The 18,300-nt window shown below is 39.2% G+C and overlaps 1 protein-coding gene across 11 annotated transcripts in view; it reads right to left on the minus strand.

Annotated features, from left to right (window-relative positions):
• The window catches only part of LOC139628234 (multiple epidermal growth factor-like domains protein 11), a 138,973-nt gene that overhangs the window by 99,743 nt on the left and 20,930 nt on the right, over positions 1-18,300 (minus strand). For all 11 annotated transcript variants that reach the window (XR_011692725.1, XM_071489717.1, XM_071489716.1 and 8 more), the window contains 3 exons: positions 10,017-10,124; positions 3,453-3,586; positions 2,506-2,607 (listed from right to left, as the gene is read on the minus strand). Coding sequence is in view for 10 of the 11 variants with exons in the window: in XM_071489717.1 (XP_071345818.1) it covers positions 2,506-2,607; positions 3,453-3,568 (218 nt within the window). In the remaining variant the exon portion in view is untranslated. The remainder of the gene's footprint in view (positions 1-2,505; positions 2,608-3,452; positions 3,587-10,016; positions 10,125-18,300) is intronic.

Here is an 18,300-nt window from a genome sequence, read left to right on the forward strand (position 1 = left end):
CAGTCCACAGAGAAATGCACACAGCCTGTATTCAGACACTGAGCCTTAAAACCAGCCGTCAGGACTTCTGGAACTTTGTGATGTCACAACAAAGCAGTCACTGCTCTCAGCCATGCCCCAAGCCCCGCCCACCTGGACCCACCATCCAACCTTGCAGGATTTGGTTTCTCTGAGTGTTTACCTGAAATCTGCTATATTTTTATTAAATCACTTAGAAAACAGTCAGCCAATCAGGAGAGAGGCTCAGATCCTCTCCTCTGATTGGCTGACTGACCTGTTGTTACTAGAGCTCCAGAGAGAAGCCTGAGAGAGGAGATGTAAAACTACACAGGTGGTTTTGGTTCTTAAAACCACAAATATATCTTCTGATGGAGATCAACACTTCAAATTTTATTTTATTTTTTTAAATTAACAGACACTGAGTTTTTTTTTTTTAAATTAAAATAAACGCTAAAAACTTTTTCATGTGCTCTGAGCAGGTTACATTTTTACTTTACTCAGTTCACATTTGCTTATCAGGAGACTGATTTAACCCAAATTCACAAATAAATAAATAAATAAACCAGCAGGTCACATGTTACTCAGAATGAGGCCATTCAAGAACATAAGGTTCTAAAAATGTGGTCACTTCCCTCCACTTCTAAAAGACGAGCGACACTTAAACAGTGAAGAGTTTCTCCCTCTCATTCAAGGACGATGATGTTTTCTGACATTTCAGTTTAAGATCAATGACTCAGCTCTCAGCTGCAGGAGCTAAACTCGTAGCTATAAAGCTTAATGTGATCATTAAAGCTGCTACGCTGACAGTCGCTCATCAGAATGACCACATCAGGCAGTGCTGAAGTGTCAGGGCCGGGTAGCAGACAGTCGTGGGTCTGACTGCCTCTGATCCTCAGCAGCAGAAACATGTACAGATCAGGTTTCACATCCTGTACATAAGGTCTGAGCTGGCTCAGATAACGAATAAAAAATATAAATTTACTTTACAATTACATTTTGTAAAAGCTTTATTTAATCATGAACGTTCAGGATCTCTTTTACAGAGAGAACAGAACACCATTATTCAGCTTTTATAAACAGGATATTAACAATTAATAAATAAACATATTGCAATACAACTATAAAACCTCCTGTGGACACAAATAACTGGAGGCTGGTGTATAAACAGGTAACAATATAGTTAAATATCTTAATATATTTAATATTTTAATGTCTTTATGTGAGAAATTGTAACTACTGACAAATATTATAGCTACCCAGTTACCCAGAATGCATCTCTCCAGTTCACTGCAGCTCATCACTGAGATCTGGTGTCATGGTTGTTCACTCTGACTTCAAGTCAGGATGTTAAATATCTCAACAGCTTAGACAGCCTGGATTTATTCACAACACCTTCTGGATAGCAGTGATGACCTCTGACCTTTTCATTTACAGTGGCTCATTGAAAGGCTCTGTGGTAGATGACATCAAGAGGTTTACGGTTGTGGTGCTGCCTGAGTAAACAGGATATAACCCAGTGTAGATACAGAGTAGACTGTGAATATATATACATATTCTTTTTAAAGGTGAAACAAACTCTTCGATTTTTTTAACTAAGGTGTTAAAAATGAGTATCGTAAGACTATTAGTTTTCAAAAAAAAATTCCCTACTACTTCCTTTACTGTACTGATTAGATTTCCACGAGGAGTAGAGACAGGAGCAGGAGCATCACAGGTCTAGTGAAATACATTTGGTCTCTGGTTTAGAACAAGACAGAATAAAACGCAGCCCCACACTTTCCAAACTGAAACGGGTCCAACAGCGTTTCTGAAAGTCTCCGTTTCAGGGGCTTGAAAACTGAGGAGTCGTGTGGACGGAGGAGGAAACGCAACAAAAATGATGCATTTTAAAACTAAAATGTAATAGTGTAGATGTAGCTGTAGCCTGTAAGTTAGAGAAGGCCTGGTTTAGTCATTGATTAGTTGATCAGTCAATCACCGGGGAATTAATCAACAGCAACTTGATTTATTTCCTGAAAGAGCAGCTTAAGACCCAGGTCCAGCCTGAACGTGGCTCCTCCAGTTTACAGCTGTTTTAATGTCACATACATGTCTCATACATGTTGCATCTGACCCAGAATTCATGGACATAGTTACATAATCTAAATCTTGTTTTAACATCTACAGTATATTGACACTGTAAACTATAAGCTTAGTCGCAATATTTCAACTGTTGTATTTCTACTACAGTAGCTACTACTACTCTACAATTTCTATTTTCTTTGAAAGAAATAAAATCACTTCAGTCATAATACACATTATAGAGAGGGACCAGGAATTTATTGTGACCTGTCAAGTTACTTTTACTCTTTAAGTCACTTATTGAGATAAACCACCAAACTTTCTGTGATGTGAGGAACAAACACAGCACTGTCACCTTGGACTTTAAGAGACTGTGAAGGACATTTATCAGTATGTTCTGGTATTTACAATTATTAACTGGTTGATGAAAAAATGTGTCCATACCTGTGTCTGGTGCATTTGAACCAGTTGAGGATGTCGGTGCAGCGGGTGTAGTAGACCTGGTCAAATGGATGAGCGTACGACTCCTGCACAGTCACTGCATAACTACAGAGACAGGAAAATAACATAGAAAAGTCTAGAGACAGTTGATCAGAACAGATGCACTCTAATTTCTAAACTGGAATTATTAACAAACCAAACTCCTTCACTACAACATGAAATTCAAAGATTTTTCCAAATACTCTGGAGGGTTTGAAGAAAAGTGAAAAGTCAAAGTGGCACTGTGGTGGAGTAGGACTGAATATTTCTAAAAGTTCAACATCACATTTCTCATGACGATCAAGTCAATAACATTTACTTTAAAAAACAAATCATCAGGATGTGAAGTATTGATCCCAGGAAACAACATGTCCTTGTACAGCTATTCTTTAAATATGGAAAAGGTTTCAAGGGGATCGATTCTTTCAGAGAACTTTATGAGTTTTATTTTATTTTCCTGCAAAACACAAACTTTTAGGATTTTCAAAAATCCTGAGACAATTTACCTTTTGATTTCTACACTTTCTGTACTGTAGCAATAAGCACCTAACACCGAGAGCTTGTCCTCACTTGTTTTGAATAAAGGTTTCTGAACCTTTATCAAATAGTGGCGACTCTAACGGTCATCAAAGATAAAATCAATTTCCACAATTCCTGCTGATTACACTGAGAGATTATCAATCACACCACCTGCACTTGAGCTGCTCTCATAAGAGAATGACAGTGAGCTGAGGCCACTCAGGCAGTCACATTACCATTGGTCTGAATTTACAGCCTCAGTGTGTCCCCAGGAGTAAACCTTTTCCTTTTTGCCTTTGATTATTGGCAACCTCTTAGTCTTGATTTGTGGCGCGGAGCACATTAGTTCACTGTGAAGACTGGAGGTAAGAGATTGAATTGGGGAAACTGACCTCTCCCAGTGGCTGCACACGTTGGGGTCATCAGGGTTGAGGGGCCACACCAGAGAGGTGGAGCCAAAGAGGAAGAGCCACAGCAGGGCTTGGGGGGAAACCCCACCTGCCCCCATCGTCCTCCTCCCTGTGTCCTTGGGGAAGCAGAGAGAACAAGATTTGACCTTTAACAGGCTGTGATGATGTGTTCATAAACCAGAGAAGAAAGAGTTCCAGTGTCCTACAAGAAAAAACATGATGAGAGGAGGAGGGAGAAACTTAACGCTGTCATCAAGGATTAAAAAACAGGCGGCCATTTGTCTGCATTCTCCAAAAATAACAAGAGGAAGGCAAAACATGGAGGGAAACCTTGAATAAAAAAAAAATCTTTATAAATAACTGCACCTGATCCCATTATGTGGTAGAAAGTACTTTTACTCAAGTACAGTGATGATAGAAAAATAAATCCAGCTGCTCTGGATTACCTGCTCGTTTTCTTCTGGCCCAGTATACACCTGGTTCCATGGCCTGAATCTGACCCTTATACAGCATGATATCAGATCCTCAATGTAATATATGACCAATATGTCCCTATATAAGAGTTGTATATTATTATCACATATATACATCCCCTGGAGATATAAGATAAAAACATATGAAATACCCATGGTAAAATTTATATATGCACATATATATTATATGTTATTATATTATATCCATATATGTTAACGATATGTATTTAATTTCTATATAAGTTTATTAAAACAACTATTCCAGGAAAGTGGTCTCAGACTTTTGGAACCTACTGTGTATAATATAAACATATATTAACAGGCTTTGGGTCAGATATATATTTATATCATATATGTCTACGATATAATACAGTATGTCTAAGCATACATACATAAACATGGATATTTGTATGGGCTGGACATATATGTCAATATATGAAAATTATTCCAATTTCTAGGGATGCACAATATTGGATTTTTGCCAATATTTGATATGCCGATATTTTCAAACTCATTTTTGCCGATTGCCGATGTCAATACTGATATTTTTTCTATTTCATTGAACAGAAAACACAAAGTCTGCATATTCTTTGTAATGGCCTACATATAGACATAAAACAAGACACAGCATTAGATTCTACTCTAGATGTACCTTTAACAAATATAGAAATTCACTCATGAGGAAATAAATCATTTCCATGTGGATGAGACAAACATTAATCCCACATTCATTTTTGGCTTAAAAGAGCAACTGTAAAACTAAAGCCCAATGATTGTCACAATAACAGCTGTAACAGCCAGGTGACAGACAGTGAACTTTCTAATGAACAAATTGAAATAAATGCTATATCTATTTTCAAGTAACATTTTCAACAAAAAGTATAAATCTTCACATTCATGGACAGGTTTGCACGATCCTTCCCCTGAAACAATCCTGTCATTGACAGTCTACAGAAAAATCACACAATTGAAGCGCACAGTGTAGCTGACATCCAGACCTGAAAGTACAATGAATGAGGCTGAAAAAACCTCTGCAGACTAGTCGACCTTCTTGGTGCAAATTTAAAACCAAGCTCCTTTTGTGTGAGCTGCAAACAGCACAGTAACACCTACTGACAGTGAACTCAATGATGCACAAAATAAAAGAGATGCAATATGTTATTAAGTGACATACAGTTTCATATAAAAAGGTAGATTATCCTCTACTTGAACAGGTTTGAATGAGCCTTCCTCTGAGACTGTCCAGACAAAGTAGTTGACAGACTAACAGGAAAACATTGCTCTAAAGTGCACAAAATAAAAGCACCTGACCTCCAGATCAGTCCTGAGATCCCACTTTATATTATATATAACTTCAGCCGACTGGTAGAGTGGTCTGTGGCGATTTCTTTAATAGGAGAAGAAGGTTTTTCTGCACAAAAATCAGCATCTGTGCTTTTTCACAGTCTTGCTGCACGAGCAAGTGCAAGGGAAACCCCTCCTCGCATCACTGGTGCTTTATAAGTATTGCATATAGCAGCTTTGCTTTCTGTTTACTTCCACGCCGCCGAGATGCTGAAGCTTGTTTCTTCTGTGCCAGGCACATCAGCTGAAATATTCATGCCAAGAGCACGATAATAAACTTTTCAAGCTTTTATCAGCCGATACCGATGTTGTGCTGATATCATCCTGCATCCCTGCTAATTTATAATAGGTTTCATATATAATTATATATGTTTTTATTTTATATGTATATTACAAATATGTGAATTTAATATATGTACATATATTACTTTTACGTATGGATACTTCCACATCTGGACCACTTCTGGCACACACACAGAAAATCTTCCGTAGGATAACAGCCAGGATCTGCCCAGATGTGGAGGTATATGGGCCAGACTCGGGCCGAGGATCCAGACATATGTTGGGCCAGTTTCATTTTTCTGAGTTTTTTGTGCTCTACTCAAGTATTAGCAGTTTATGCCACTTACGTGCATCTACTCCACATTTCAGAGGCAAATATTGTAGTTTTTACTCCACCATCTGACACCTGTCTGACAGCTGCAGTTACTAGTTATGTTTATGATTGAGATTTTTCTTTAAATACAAGTCCAGGTTTATAGAACAGAGGTTCCTTGTCATGATTCAGGTGTCTATGAAATCCAAGCAGTTCTCCCTCAAAACTTCTCACATGGTTTCATTTCAATAACTGATTGAGGCCAAAGAGATAAAATTATCCAATATTTTACTAAACAGCAAAGATTAGAGAAAAAAAAATCCATGAAAGGAGTATAAATTTGTTTTAAACGCCTCAGAACCAGACAGATTGGGAAGTTGGGAGCGGATGGATGAGTTATCCCCACTGAATACACACATATCTCTTATAGTCTTTGAAGGCAACAATTCCTCATTTCATTGTTCAACACTGCAGAATAATCAAATTCAAAATGAACAAATTGTTGACACATTTCTCAGTATCAAACTGAATTACATCCAATTTCATCACATCACAGTCAACCAGTTAAATCTGATATTTCATCCATTCGTTGAACCTGAGGCTAAAACGAGTTGGTCTCACAACAAAGTTGTTCCTGACTCCACAAAAGTTGCTGGAGTTTTGACCTTTTCAGACTTTTTCCCTTCTCCATCTCTTAAAAAACAGGTCTAACTGAGCCAGAGACCCCCCCCTCTGCTTCTGACCCTGCCCCCTCCACAGTAAAGGCTTTGATAACATCGTCATTTTGCACCATCTGTCATTCTTTAACAAATCCAAAGCTTGCATGCAAACTAAAAAAATGCATAAAAGAAAATGTCCACCTCTCTGCCGCCATTTTCCAAAAGGTTAGCATGCAGCGCTGCACTGCAGAAGAAAATAAATGTAATTACTATAATTCACAAGAGTGACACAGAGCAGACCATTGATAAAAATTAATCAGTGGGACTAATGAATGAAAACTGATACAAGCTGCAATTTTAAAAACAGTATCAGCCGGCTGTGTCGCTGTCAGTGGGCAATGTCATCATACAAAGAGCAACAGGGAAAGCAACACAACTGGGGTGTAATTATGGAGATTTCTTCAAATGTGAACGGTGTAACACCCGATTCACAAGGCAGAGAAACTCCTGCTCCTGTCGGAGATCCACTGTTATTTTCCGTGGAGCGCAGGGAGGGAGGCTGAAGGCGCGTCAGGAGGAAACAGCACTGAAAAGATGAAATCTCCTGTACTCTATCCAAAAAAACAAAATAGCAGGGCACGCGTGTACTGCTGAGAATGCCAATCAGGAATCACAGCCCTGCAAGGAACAGCTCAATGTGGGGCCGTGTAGCTGACACAACCAATCTTGTTTCCACAAAAAAATCACTCGCTGCTTTACATAAACATCAGGTACAACAATGAAAGCAGCCGCAGGGAAACATCCGTCTGAACTTCAACTGTCAATTTTTTTTCCTCAAATGGGCAAAACTGCTAAATCTGAGCAATGTTTAACGTAACCTGTAGGTGTTGTTGTTGTTGCATTCATTACCTCCTCCAGGGCCACGAGGCAGGGGCAGAATTTAAGGTGATGTAAATGGAAATTTCTGACAAAATTATTAGCACTGACTTTTATTTCTTCAGAAAAGACGAACGTCTCCACTCAGGTGCCCACATCTTCAGAATGTTTGCACAGTGAATGTTTCCTGGGTGTGTTGTTGACGGCAGCTGTGGGCCTGACAGTGACATAAGACTTGACAGTGGACATATTCCTCATGCCATTGGGCCATTTCAGCAACACACACACACACACACACACACACACACACACACACTGACAGCTCTGGAAAATCATGGTGATGATGAATAAACCCTTGAGTGACAGAGGAGGTACGAGCCAAACTCTCCTGCCCACACACTGCCCCGTAAAAGGAATGACATTATGATGTTCGTCTGTGGACAACCGATGGCGTGTTCTCATTAGGTGTAATATGAGTGAAACCATGAGGAGACACGGAGACAAGCTGGGTGGCTGTTTTTTGTTGTTTTTCTTACAGGTAACTGCTGTGTGGAGACAGGATGCAGACATTTAGAATTCAGGTGAGGCAGTGAATCAGCCTCTGATGAGTTTGACAAACAACTGCGCCACTGACAAAAGTGCGATAATGATGATAATTGCATAGTAAAGCTGTGACAGACAGATGTGTTTGAGTGTGTGTGGTGGGTCAAGGATGGCCAAGCATAAAGGTATTTCTCAACGTGATGTTTTTCATTTCTGACAATATTTAAAGGTTAAAACGAGATTTTAAACAATAAAACAGCAGCAAACAAATTTTCTATGTAAAGATGTAGTGGAGTGATGGCATCCTGAGCAGAGAACGAAGCCACACCCCCTTTGTGTGTGATGTAATCTGAGTTTCTCAGGTCTTTGTTTTATTAGCCCGTCTGGTACATTTACATTCAGTCATTTAGCAGACGCTTTTATCCAAAGCGACTTACAGAAAGGGGAACAATCAAGGTTAGCACGTGCATGTTTGTGCATGTGCATGAGCATGTACGTGCATGTGTGTCCCTGCTGTTAAACCGTTGGCCCTCCCCACATAATAATCACACAGGGACCGCCCACACACAAGATGGCACAGTGCAATACTCAGCATGCAGGTGAGAGCCATGTTTTCATCTAAAAAAAGCCTCCAACAAAGAAAGAGATGAGGCCTGAGACACAGGGGGACCGGCCATGGGAACTACAGGCTCAAATCTCAGTCGGCCAGTGGACTGTCAAAACATCCAGAAAGTTTTTAAAGTTATTACCAGCTCCATCAGTGTCATTCATGCAGGCTGGTCTCAGTGGATCAGTCTAAGGCTGAATTTCTTTTCCAGCCCAACCGTGGATCCAGTCCTGGTCTGGTTTTAACGAGGTGGAGAACCCTACGAGCTGCTAGAGGCTCCAGCTGGACTCAGAACTGGTTTTCTCCTCCATGTGTCAGTAACTTGATGCTACATAATGTTCAGCTACAGCAGCATGATAACATTAGCTAAATTGCTTTTACAGATATTAAGTTGCTAGCTGGCTAACTGTCAGTTTTGTCATATTAGGGCAATGCTAGCATGGGCTAATGGGGGGCGAAACGGAGGCCAGAGGAGTGGCCGACAAAGAGTTTGTTTTGTGATGTGATTTTGTGATTTTTAGTTATGATCGTTTACTGAACCTTCAGTTTATTTAATTTATTTTACCAGCATAACGTTCAAGCAGAGAAAAGGTGGTTACTGTTGTACAGGTATTCACAGGCATATATTAACTGGACAATTTACCTACATGAGACGTGTGTCATGCATGTACATGACAATAATATAGTTTTATAATCCAGCAGAAAACCATTATAGAGACAGGAATAAACACAGAAAGCTGATGATCATGAGTCTCAAGGGAAGAGATGTTTGTGTGGGTGGGACAATGAAGCAGAATTACTGTAAACAGAGCAAAAGACTTTCCAGACTGATTTGTATCAGTGGGTGCTTTTACTATCCCAAAATGAATTCCAGAGTCATAAAATTAATGTCCATAAGGATGACATCCAACCTCTGGTCACGGTTTAGAAATATTTACAGTGCCAGAGACAGAGAAATGTGGATAACACTACATCAAAGAACAAAAGACAACCCATATATAACCCAGATTATGGTGCTCAATTCAGTGATCTGTGTGTTAAATGTTCCTTTTCTTTATTTCACTATAAAACTTTAATAAAGTTAACCTTAATAAACTGTAACAAGTCGCCGCTGCTGCTTCTGATCTGAATCTACTGCAGGTAACACACGTACCTCACATGTCAAACTCCACGTCAAATAATCCGAACTATCACTTTAATGGTTAGAGATTCATCCAATTTGAAAACGTGAAAAAATTAGAAAAGAACCAAATTTTTGATATTTAAATGTTGTGATGATAATAGTGAGGATTGTAGCCATGCCCTTAGACTCATGTGAACACTAACAAGTCACAATAACAGGAGGTTTTTTTCAAGCCTAGAAGAGCTACAGTTAGAGAAATATGTGTATATTCTGTATACACAAGGAACAAAAATCATTACCCAGAGACACAACATGCAGCAGCTTACCTTGAGCCAAAACAAGAGCGATGAATCGTAATCTGATGTGACACTGAACTGTATCACCAGAAAAAAACACCCAGTGAAGGACGAAGGTGGGACTGGACCACAGGATACCTGTGTTAAAGAGAGAGAGCACAAGCAAATGTATTCATCTCTCGCAAAAACAACCACAAAATACACAAAACCAGACTCACAGACACAAAAAAACCACAAGAAATAACAAGAAACATTTTTCATCACACACATACATTAGTTTTCTCCAACAAGGTCTTAATCATCACCTTCTCGTTAGATGCACCCGAGGACACCAAAACTGCAGAGAATTCACTTCCTCAAATTAATTCAATTTCAGCACAAACAGGTGGAAGCTTCCATCTGATATTCCTTAGGATTAAACCCAGAGATAATTCAGAGCCATCAAACATTCAGTCAGCAGTGGTTTTACCTGAGCTCTGCCATATTTTATCACTGCAGTTCATGAGACGGAAAAAAAAAAGAACAACATCAGAACCAGAGAACTACAAAGCTCTGCAGTAACAATGTGTGTGTACAGTAAGTGAATGTGCGTCTGAATGTACAGCGCGTGTCCGTTTGTATGCATGAGTAGGCTGCGTGTTCGGAGGGTGCTGTTTCTCATAAGCAGCAACTCACAGCGACAGCAAATCAATAAAAACACTGTTATTGTTAAGTCAAACAAATGTTTCCCCGGCGCTGATGAATGTCTCAGCATCAGGGTTTTGCAGTGCAGAGCTGTCAGACAGTGAGCTTAGACAGAGCTGCCAAGATGTGGCACAGACACTGGTATTATGAGTTTATAGGGGAAGGGGATATGATGTATTATACAGCACTGGTGAAAAAGACAGACGTACACTGCAGCTGAAATAACTCTATTAAAATGAAGTGTCACGAAACAGACCAGTGGTATCAGAAGGATTACAGTTATTGTCTTTCCCCTCAGTCAGTACGTTGGACAAATACTTCTGACTAAACATTACAACCATGAATGTCTTTTTCTGTGAGGAGAAAAATCACAACTTCTTTTACAGCAGGAACCCAGTAATCAATTAACTTGCTCTGAAGCAGATAAATAAAATAAATAAAAAATAAATAAAGAAAGAAATACATACATATATACGCTGGACTGGACCACAGGACCCGACCAAACTCGCTCTACTAACTGTCTTATGCTTCAAGTCCAACAAGGACATTGGTGTGGGTGTGCAAATGCTTCCATTGAGCATTTTGAGAATTTTATTCATTATTTTCATAGTTTTTCAAATGGTGTATTTCTATGTATCTCCACATCATTTCAAATGAGAGAGACCTCAATGATCTCTGAGGCTTGAATAAATAAATGAGAGAACTCCCAACTGGGATCAATCCTGCTCTATAACTGGCCACTGATGGTGCTGAACGTTCTCTATATACAATAATGTTGTGTTAATAACCAAATTTGCAAACTGCTGGCAAGAGAAAATTCAAATCAGTTTGTTTTTTCATTTACTGCCAGTGTGCAAATAATCTAAAGAGAGGTCTATAATGCCTCTGTAAACTTTATCACTGCATTTAATTGCTCCTTCCTTCTAATTAGGTATTTATAGGTTTTTTTATGAATTATTTGTTTTCCTCTGGTGTGTGTTTTTGTCTGCTGCTTTTTTTGTCAGGTTTGGTTTGTGGGTGGCAGATACACCGTGATGTTGCATCTGCTGTCAGCCTCTATCTTAAATCCTGTCCACAATCATTTCCATTCTCATTCACTACTCGTTATATACAGACACTCTGTAATCCAGATTTTGGACACTTCAGACTTTTGCTCCATCACTGAAAACAGTAATTTTCTGATCAATAAAATGCATCACGTTGCATTGTGGGACTGTTTTTTTGTTTCTGAGTGGTAATTTCAGGACACTATATACAGTATAGTCCATAAATTTCAAGATATGGACATTCGTAAAATGGCAGAGGGTAAATGTAGTGCACTATATAGTAAACAGGATGTGACTTCAGACTGTCGTAATTTTACACCACAGCCAGTGAAAAAAAAATGTAGCATTTTTACCTTTATTCAAAGGTGAACATTTGCAAAGATGTGACAGGAGATATGGGGAAAGAGAGGGTCCCCAGGTGGAGTCGAAACACAGTAAACAGACCACAACACCCTAACTTAGGGATTTGATCATAATGCTTTGGTTAATTCATGGTGTTTCCATTCATGTACGTTTTATTCACAGATTTGAAATACACATGAAAAAGGGACAGAAGCTCCTGAACTTAGAGGGTCTCCAGTCTTGATGTGCCTCCAAACCTCTCCACCAATGTAAAGTTTACTCAGGCTGGAAATAAATTTGTCATTGGGATGTCGGACTGCATTTATTGTTCCCTTCATCTTCCAGTTTATTCCACTGGTAAAATCGCTGCACAACCACAATGCCAGTGTAGATGTTACAGAGGGTCAGGGCTCAGCACTGAGTTTCAACACTTTCTGCAGAGGTTTACCAGCACAGCGGTGCACTTGCAGTCCAGGCAAAACTTTTTTTCACAATGAAAAAAGTGGAGGAGCTTTAGAGAGATTATCCTGGGAAAACATTTTTTTTCCAAAAGTGAGATCAGACGTAGAAAATGGATCATATAAGATCATCATATAAGATTCATGATTAATTTATGAATGTATTAGTTTCAGAATTGTATCTGAGGACAAAGGTAATTTTTCTCATTTCCAGATGAGCCTTTATAAGTCTATGGTCTGTGTTGCGTTATGAGCAGAGAGATGTAATCACTGTGTCATTGTCACAATGGTCCACTTCATTAATGGATGAATTCATGTACTGTTATTGTTGTGGTTTTATTGTTACCCTGCCAGCAATTTATGTTTGAGGCACAAATCATTGATTTTTATGTTTTCCTGAGGAGTTTTTACATCTGTACAGCACACGACACACTCTACAAACATTCATTTCACAAGGACCTTTAACAGGGAAAAAATAGAAGAAACTTCAGCAAGAACAACAGGAGGGATCCATCTTGTACCTGCCACAGATTCCATGTGTCCAGAACAACAAATATGGAGACTCAGGACGACACTGTTGCGTTGTCTGTTCGATGATTCAAGGTTTATTTATTGAGATGTACACAAGCCTTTTATTTACCTTGTTATCTATTTATGAAAAACAATATAAGAGATCTGACAAAAACTAGAAAAAGAAAAACTTTTCGTTCAGATTGATGCTGAACTGCAGCTCTCTGCATTATGTCTGATTCGTGTTTTGTTTTCACAGCCCTTCAGTGCCTGTGAGGTGTATTTTTACAAAGTAATATTGGTGATAATGATCAGCCTGATATGCTCCTGAGAAACACTGACATTTCTGAAATTGTGTTGCACCCCTGTCTAGTCATCTGCCTCCCAACTTTAGCGTTTTCCACTGAAATGTATGCTCAGTCGGCTGAATTGGCCACAAGTAAAGCCAAACTATGTCACTGAGTTATTGCAAAAAAAAAAAAAAAAAAAAAAATCATTTCATGGAATTTTTTGTCAGTGGCATTGAAGACCTGAATAAAAATATGTCCATTTATGACTTTTTATTGATTCTGTAATTCTTTATATTTTTATATATTTTTTAAATATTTTTATTTATTTATTTTTAATATTTTTATAAAATTCTGCTTCTACAACTTTGTGTTATTTTGTGTAGATCAGTGACAAAACTCCCCAAATCACGCGGGTCCTGAGAGCTCCACATACACTCTGTGAATGTGATATTTTATATATTCTGTTTTTTCTTTTTAATAGATTTACAAAAAAATTCTAAAATTCTGTCAAAATACAAAATAAAGTGAAAGGGTCTGAATACTTTCTGAATGCACTGTAGATGCTTTAGTGAAGCACAAACCAGGTGTTTGATGTGAAAATGCAGCTTGAGATCCCAGGTGTCAGGTTAATTTAGTCGACTCAATACAGACAAACAACCTCATCCTTCCCTGTAAGAACAAACTGCCTGACACAATGGAAATATCCATCCCATCTATCCTATACTGAGCCTTTACCAAAGGTCACATCCCCCACAGTTAATTAACAATGTTGATGTTTCCCACACATGACCCACTAACAACAGCCGCCATCCAAAATGTTTCCACAGCCTTTCTGGCTTTTAAGCTACGAAAGACTAGTAAAGTATCTGCAAACATACAGACCTTTAATATGTGAGTCAAAGCCTCATTGACCAGTTTGCTCCCCTGTGGCCAACACTCAGCTCATCCTCGTGATGGAGAGTTACAACTACAGTCGATCTCCTCAGTGCTCTCCAAGGGCTCTTTGGTAATCTGAACTCAGAAATGATGCCAAAGCAGTGAACAGTTTACTGCAGGTTAAGGGTTAGTCCTGTCACAAACACTCAAATGGCGCCAAATATATGTTAAATGTAAGCTATAAAAACGCAACTGAATTAATGATTGAATTAAAACGTTCAAAGAAATATTACACAACCTCAGATCTTTGTGTGGTACAGGATCTGTTATCTTCAAACACGCTGAATAAATCCTCAGCACAGTCAAATTAATTTATTTTTTCCAGCAGCAGCAACACCAGCATCTCACAGCCAGATGATGACTTTTAGCAAAGAGAGATTACATGTTCATAGATAATAGAGTCATTTTAACATTGGTGCAATTTAACTAATCAACACAGTGAAGTCCTCACATCAGCGAGGAGTTTAAAAGAAATCCTGACAGCAGTCACGAGCCTCCAAACATGAACAGCTGTTTTTATAATGTTGGAGTTAGTGGACGATAACCCAGCGTCTCTGTGCTGTGTCTTTAAGAGCTACGGTCAATTGGCAAAGCACCAATCTGTGAAATCACCCTAATCCGCCCATTCACCCTTCATCCCACTGTGATCAATGGTTACCTATGGGCAAAGGGGAGCTGAGGATGGAGGGATGGTATTGATGGTCATTGAGCCTGGTCAATAAATTGATCACTGTAGCCCCTTCTGGCTTCAAGATATGCTACTTCTGTTGATTAAGAGGTTTTTGCATTTCACTGCAGATGGTTTTCAAATATTAGCTTTCATTAAACTTGTAAAACAGGCTCAACAACAGCCCAGAAATCTCTCTGCAAGTCATGAAAACTACAAAGTGAGAACTTAATAAGGATAATAATGCATGCTCCTGCTGAGCTAAGTGATTTAAAGGATAAGTCTGGTCATATTCCATATTTTTTACTGTTAAGAAATCCCATGAAAAGACCAACGGGGAGTCTAAATAATCATTTGCGATGCCCTCCTTCACTTTCCCTCAGCACTTAATATTAGGGAGCACCAGAGGTCACATGAGAGTATTCACATTGCAGGTTTCTGGTCATAGACACAGAACATGTATTTTAAAGACATTTGTTAACATCAACTGATGATGGTTCTCACAACCATACAGTGCATGCTGGGTAGTTTGACCACTTGGAGGTTTGATCTCACAGAAATCAACTTCATCACTTAAAATGGCAAACCACTAGTGGAATTAAACCAACAGTGAGCTCATTCATCTATTTTCTTTAGTCAGCAAAAACTACAGTGTGGCCTGGGAAGATGCTCAATAATACTGAATATCGCAAAATTTCCAACCATATGCAATTTTTATTTATTTATTTTTTGTGGTTCTGCAGTTTTTCTCTGCTGCTGAGCCTCATTTCACTTTGCCTACTGTCTGTTTAGAGGCAGCATCGCTTAAACCTGAAAATTATACATTATACTTGGAAATATAATTATATAATTTATTTTTTTTAAACATCTGAAACAAAATATACAACCTAAAACCATCAAAACTCTAATCATATATCGCAATATTTGGGCTGTACTGTATCGAGATTTTGTGTGTGTGCCCAGTGTGTGTGTTCATGGTAACGAAGGAATAAGTCAACCAGTGCAACAGTGGCTCATTGATGTGTTTTAGTAGTTTTCATTCAAAGCCAGGAGATATATGAGGCTTATACTTGTTAGTGGGATCAATTCTCTGCCTCTTTTAATGGGAGCATTGGCAGCCATGTCTTCAAAAGGGGCTCATTTTAAGTCCAAATATAGTTTCTTGCTGGAAACAGATGGTGGTGATTGTTGCTTGACAAGAGCTTCAACCACTGTTGCATTTACAAGACAAGAGTTTACAATGTGACCTCTGAGAAGAGCTACGTCAGATTGGAGGCTAGCCGGTTAGCATGCTAACCTCAGTAAAAGAAAGACAGAGTTAACATTAGCGTTGCTCTCCACCTCTGGAGACAGATGTTGGTGACTAAAGGAATAAAGTTTGATCCTGAACTCACAAAGTTTCCTCTAGATGGTAAGTAAAAGCTGGTAATGCTAACATTAGCATGTAGCAATAGCAAAACTTACAAACAGCTCCTTTAAATGGAACCAGCCCTGAAGATATAGGTCAAGATTCAGAGGTCCTAATATTCTGTGACAGATGTTCTCACAGAGAAAATATGTCCTGGAGGATAATGTTGAACGTATAATTTGGTGGATTTGTTCTGTCAGTGCAGTAATATAAGACTCCACCTTGACACTGGAGCAGCCTCATGATGAAATGATGCTGTCCTGCATGGTGACCGTAGCCATCACAAATCACAACATTGCATCATTGTGCAGTACATCCACAATAATCCACAGTTGTCCTGACATCTCTGCTTTGGACAACCTTCACTTCTCAACAGCACCAGAGACGGAGAAAGTTCTGTTTACAACTTTTGTGGTGAATCAGAAAACTGCCTGGGCTTTATCTCAAGAGGCAAACTCCAGCCTGAGATCCAATGTGGAAAAAAATCAGTATTTCAAGATGCAACATTAAAGTCTTTGTAGGGGCAGAATGTAGCTCAGCCTGCCTCCTATAACTCCTCATAGTCTGCAGAGTCTTCCGCTTCTGGGGCCATTTAACTTGAACTTAATGTATAATCAGCCCCAGGAAAAGCCTGAGCCTTTTTTGTTTTGCAGCTCCCTCCTGGTATCAAGGACAATGAAGTAATAGCGTTTTAGGAGGAGCACAGTGTGCACGAGGGAGCTGAGAAAGCATTTCTGCCTTGCAGGACAGACGGGTCCGATGAGGACAGTGGGCGAGTGAAGAGCACCCATCATCCATGTAAACATGTTACACTGCAGCAGCACAGCACAATCTCTTACATTATAGGAAAATCTAAAGGCTATGTGTACACCCCTGCTACTTTATTAGTGAGGTAATATGTCTCTTTACATTCAAGAAATTCTGCAAGTGCAGCTATTTAAATGTTCACTGTAGGCTGAGCGAGAGTGTCCTCCGGAGGCAGCTGAAAGGGTTTAGAAACTCTGCTCCTGCTGCTGCTGAGGGGAACCTGCCTGAGCAGCGTCAATGCCATTTTTCACACTCTTCTTCACATAAACTGTCGTCAACAACAAACTAATAGCTATCCAAAAACAAGATTTCACCATGTGAATCACCAATCATGTCATGCTATATCTGAAAAATAGGAGCACTCCAGGGTAAATGTGCCTCCACCTCTCAGGTTTTATGCTCCTTCTGTGGTTCTTAATAAGGAGGGATAGAGCGCCCGATGGGCTTTTGAATTATGTTCTGCTCATAAGCCTACGTGCCCTCGATTGTATTCACGGTGCACCAATTCTCCGAAGGTCCCATTCAGTCTAAATTGCTGCCACACAAAAATAAAGTCACCTCGCTGCACTCCTCAAACAAACATTACTCTAAATCGAACTTCCTTTTCTCCCGCTGTCCTTCGGGCTTTTCTTGCACTGTGTGATGATTCATGTGGGAGAAAGATGAAATGTGTCATTGTGTTTAATCCAGCAACACAAGAACGTACGAGAGGTGGATGTTTAGATGTGTAAACGTTTCAACTCAAGCTCAGGCTTTTTGTGAATGTTACTGTTATATATGGGTATAGGTCTCTTTTACAGCTTTTTTTTATCTTTCCACTGTAGCACAAAGCACAAAGAGGGAATTTTATACTAAAAAGATTAACTATGGAAAATACCTACTTGATTTAACTGTGTCAGAGTGCCTAAGCCTCAGATTAGCCTCAGATAAACTTGATTAAAACGGGTACTGTGGATTCGGGCCCCAGTCACTTCCATTCAAAGTTCATCAGGACGGGATCTCTTAAAGGAGCTTTTTTGTAAGTTTTGCAATTGCTACATAGCTAACGTTAGCATTAGCAGCTGTTTACTTACCAAAAAAGTACTTACCAAAAGCTTCAGCCGTTGTGTTTAGAAGACAAGAGGTTGTAATACGTTAGAAATACACGGTAGAAATAGAAACTAAAG

The sequence above is a fragment of the Trachinotus anak genome, unplaced genomic scaffold (genome assembly GCF_046630095.1).
Source record: "Trachinotus anak isolate AG129_WGS33_773 ecotype Australia unplaced genomic scaffold, CSIRO_AGI_Tana_v1 ptg000011l, whole genome shotgun sequence".
NCBI classification, from domain to species: domain Eukaryota; kingdom Metazoa; phylum Chordata; class Actinopteri; order Carangiformes; family Carangidae; genus Trachinotus; species Trachinotus anak.